This window comes from Sinocyclocheilus rhinocerous, unplaced genomic scaffold, assembly GCF_001515625.1.
Source record: "Sinocyclocheilus rhinocerous isolate Xijiao unplaced genomic scaffold, SAMN03320098_v1.1 scaffold1213, whole genome shotgun sequence".
Taxonomy (NCBI): domain Eukaryota; kingdom Metazoa; phylum Chordata; class Actinopteri; order Cypriniformes; family Cyprinidae; genus Sinocyclocheilus; species Sinocyclocheilus rhinocerous.
Window position 1 is genome coordinate 506,473 of NW_015625600.1, and position 4,337 is coordinate 510,809.

The following is a 4,337-nucleotide window of genomic DNA, read 5'->3' on the forward strand; positions in this document are numbered from 1 at the left end:
GCAAATGAAGAGAATGCAAACCCACAGATGCTGAAAACTTTCTTTCTCTGTTACAGACAATTGGTTTTTGCAATGTTAAGAGTAAAGCTTGCCCACATGAACGTTATCTCCAAGAAGTGAAATTAAATGTTTTTTTTCCAATGCAGAAAGACAGATTTTAATCTGATAGGACTTCTATGCTCATGAAATTAAGTTAGAGCTTCTAAGCACAAGAAGCTTAGTTTAGTCCTTCTGTGAACAGTAACACTATGTTAGTGCAACTAAGCAAATGAACAGAATGCAAGCCCACATTTGCTAAATGTTACGTCCCTATGTGATGCTGACTTGTCGTTTGAGTATTTTCTTGTTTTTGTGTTCTTCTGCTTGAGTTTTTTTCCCCCTGTCGCGTTCTGTCTATCCCTTTTACTTTCACTTTTTCAGGTGACGTGCGGATTGGTCGGCTCACTTGTCAATCATTCGGGATGAGCTGATTGGGTCTGATGATGGGAGGGGGTTGTTCTTCCATCGCGCTCGCTGATTGACATCCACCTGTGCTATATAAGGGAAACGCCAGTGTACGCGAGAGCCGGCTTGGTGAACTTGGGCTGTGATATTCTTTTTGTGTGTTTTGTTTGTTTGGTTTAGTGTGTGGTGTGCTTTGATTGCCATGTAAAATAGCTTGCCTACTTGGCTGGCCCGAACCTCCTGATCTGTGATATTTGAGAGCCTTATAAAGCTGTTTCAAAGATGTGTTAAAACTGGAAGGAGGTAAAGGGGTAGGTAAGTTATGTCTTAAACTGGTACTGGTCAAAACTGGTCTAATGTTCCCCTTCTTAGTCCCTAGACGCCTAACAACCAAAGGAGGGTCGTAACATAAATGGGGGCTCGTCCGAGATCAGAATAAATTGTTCTGAGTTTGATGATCCTGGAATAATGTAGGCCAATTCGTCGCATTCGTGGCATACTTTTCACTGGTGTGTGTTGAGAGTTATATGTGTGGTGAGCAGTATCGTAAGTATGGCTAGTTTGGATTTGCAGACGTTTTTAGAAAATCCTTCGTTAGAACAATTAGATAGTTGTAAGAAGGATGATTTGTTGGCAATAGCAAGTCATTTTCAGATTGCAGTAGGTAAACAGTCTCGTAAGGGAGAGATTAAATCTGTTGTGTATAATCGACTAGTGGAAATGAATGTGCTCGGTTTGTCGGAAAAGGTGGATATAGCAGTGGGCAGTGTTATGGGAGCAATTGCTAGGAGTGAGAATGAGAGTGAGGAAGAACTGATGCCTGCGGCGGAGGTGGACGCCGATGTTAGGGCGAGGTTGCCTCAATTTGAACCATTCTCTCCTATGTCTACAGGCTCAAAAGAGGGAGCGAGACTGAAAGTCCGTTTGGCTCGTTTGCAGACGGAAGCGCAAGAGAAGGTGCAGATTCGGCAGGAGGAAATGGATTTGCGATTGCAAATTCGTAGACTTGAGATTGAGGCGGAGAAACAGATCAAAATGCGACAGCTGGAGCTCGATGCAATGAGAATTGTGGGAGGTTCAGCTGCGCAACCAGATCTCCCTCGAGTTACTACCGCTGCCACTGTTATCCCTGCTCCTGTTGTTTCTTCTACTCCCACTGTTCCCTCTGCTCCATCTGTAGCAACCGGCTCATTTGATGTGAGTAAACATATTGCGTTGGTGCCACTTTTTCGTGAGACAGAGATAGACTCCTATTTTAGTGCTTTCGAGCGCATTGCAACATCCCTTCATTGGCCGAAAGAGCTTTGGGCTCTTTTGTTGCAATGTCGTTTGGTGGGTAAAGCGCTAGAGGTTTTTTCTACTCTTTCTGTAGAGGACAGTTTGAACTATGAAAGGAACACATGTGTTGTTAAACCCTTACATCCTTCAGTGTGATTTATTCAAACAAAGGAATAAGTTGTGAGAATTAATTATCTGTACTGTAGTTAATAATCATCAGCCTGTTAAACATTTAGAATTGCATGGTCATGCTCTGCAAACCGAAGCGGCTTAGTCTTTTGTTGACTGTCATATAATGACACATTTCTTGAGTCTATAGTTTTTGCTATTATCTAGCTAACTGCACTCTCAGAAAAAAATAAAAATAAAAAAAGTCACTGGGGCGGTACCTTTTCAAAATGTCAGATTTTGTGCCTATAAGGAACCAATATACACCCTTTGGCTCCAAAAGTGTACCCTTTGAAAAGTTAACACCCCAGCTTTTTTTTATTTTTTCTGAGAGTGTGTAATACTGGTTGATCGCAGTGACTGACAAGCTTATAATGTTTACTTTTTTTTTTTTACGGATGTTTATACAACTTTTTATAAGCAAACAGGTAGAGAAAAGCTACAAGCCTCCCAAAGGATGAAATTGTTGAACACCCCTGGTATAAGGCAACTGGTTTCCACAGAACTAAATCAACTTAAGAGGTGGGTAACTTAGTCTCACTTCCGTTTGAACACTACATATCTCTCCTAATTTATTTTCTCCCTTCCAGTTAATTGTCTTTATACTGACCATCATTTCCTCATTAGGACAGCTTTTGAGGAATTGCAGCCCAGAGAGGCTCTGAAATAACTCACTATCCATTCTGTACTTGTTTTTTAGATAGACTATATTGTCTCCTATGTCATTTCGTAAATGTCCATCCTCCTCATCAATATACAGTTCGGGCATCACAAAGACGTCTGGGTGTTTTACTGTCCCATTGTTATTCTCTACAGTAATCACCTTAAATAAGTGAGTTGGCACTGCTTTCCCATCCAACCATGTCATTTTACTAGTGTCAGTCACAGGAGCATACTCACCCTTCTCTTTTTCTCTCAGGTAAAGTGGTCCAGAGTACACATGGACATTGCGGACAGAGGCTTTTGCAGCAGTATATCGACAATAATTCTCAAACCTTTTCCAGGGGCTTTTGTTTAGGGCCTGAGGCTGAGGTACAATGTTGCTCATCAAGTACGTGTCATGATAGGCTTCCTGAGACCATCTGTGATTGGCAGCCGCAGCGAGATGACCTTGTTCATAGTCCTTGTTAGATAATGTCTCTCCAAAGTTCATGTATTTTGAACTGATTTGATCATTTTCAGCAGTTTGGTTACTTTTAGTTATAATACTTTTGTTCAGTATCTCATACACCCATTCAGCATTCTTCGTTTCATTGTTGTATGACAGGACATACGATTTTCTTTTCCTTAGGTCAGTACAACCTGAAGGAAATCCATCGATAAATTTGTAGGGAGAGCTGACCCTTTCATTTTCTTCTTTAGATTCTGATTCATTGCCAGACATTAGAGAGAATGGGATGCGTATGTAGGTGCATGATTCTTTGAGTTTTGATGGTGATCTGAAAGGATAGCATTTAGATTCTCCATCTGGCTGTTTAGATTCCGGATCATTGCCATACATTTTTGTCTGTGTGTAGTCGGTTGTTTTTTTATCTTTGATGCTGTGTGATCACCCAACCCTGAATACCTCTGGACTAATTGTGTTCTCTTTAACTCCTGTAATATTTTCTTGAGGCAACAGAGCGATGTAAAGGAACAAAATCACTCTTGACTCAATCTGGTTATATTTCTTCTTCAAGACCTTCAATAAAGGATATTCTCTTCTTCCTGGATAAAATAATGTTTGAAAGAAATGTCAAAATTCTCCTTAATTCAATACTTATTCTAACTCATTAAACCGAAACAGAAATATTTACTGAAATCAAGAGTTTGCTGTGACCTGTCAGGAAAACAGGAACTTCCGCGGCTCTGAATTTACCTCATTTTGTTCTACAACAAACACACACAGGTGAAAAATTATATATACATAAAAAAAATTACACTTCAAACAAACTAACTTCAAGAGTTTTTTTAAAGACCAATATGACCATACTATGTATTTTTGACAGCTGTGACAAATGGTGCAAATTTACCAAGTCACAAGGCAGGTGGAAACAAACCGTATATAAAAATGTGAATTGAATGATAAATGATTATAAAATGACAATAAATTAATTTGTATATATTTTAGATATATTTATAAAATTCATTAAAGTTCCACAAGTAGTGCAGGGTTATTTTTCATATTCTTGTAGTTTCACCTCACCAATGCTTTACACTGTATTGCATTTTATTTGTTTGTTTATTTATTTATTTTTGTATTATTTGTTTTATATTGAACATTTTTATATTACTACATCTGATTTTGAAATCCAAAACGTGTTAACAGGCATTACATTTGAACTGTGTGGTTGTAGCATAGCATAAATTATCCAAATCTTAAACAATATTCCATGCAAAACTGTTAAGCAATTTGTTTACTATATATAACTAAGATTATCGCAATAGTTTTGATATGTAACAGAGGT

General features: G+C 38.6%; 1 protein-coding gene across 2 annotated transcripts; it reads right to left on the reverse strand.

Moving 5' to 3' along the window:
• Positions 1-1,844: 1,844 nt before the first annotated feature.
• LOC107758431 (endonuclease G, mitochondrial-like) lies at positions 1,845-3,734 on the reverse strand. 2 transcript variants are annotated; one of them, XM_016576156.1, is made up of 2 exons: positions 3,710-3,734; positions 1,845-3,597 (listed from the first exon to the last, which is right to left on the reverse strand). In XM_016576156.1, the coding sequence occupies exon 2, from the start codon at positions 3,389-3,391 to the stop codon at positions 2,396-2,398; it is 996 nt and encodes a 331-aa protein (XP_016431642.1). In that variant the 5' UTR covers positions 3,392-3,597; positions 3,710-3,734; the 3' UTR covers positions 1,845-2,395. The 2 variants fall into 2 exon arrangements, with proteins under 2 accessions (XP_016431642.1, XP_016431650.1); XM_016576164.1 differs by having other exon boundaries at positions 3,687-3,731.
• Positions 3,735-4,337: the final 603 nt, after the last annotated feature.

What these genes read in the sequence shown, in the direction of transcription:
- LOC107758431 (XM_016576156.1), bottom strand. Translation starts at nt 3,391, where the DNA reads ATGTATGGCAATGATCCGGAATCTAAACAGCCAGATGGAGAATCTAAA.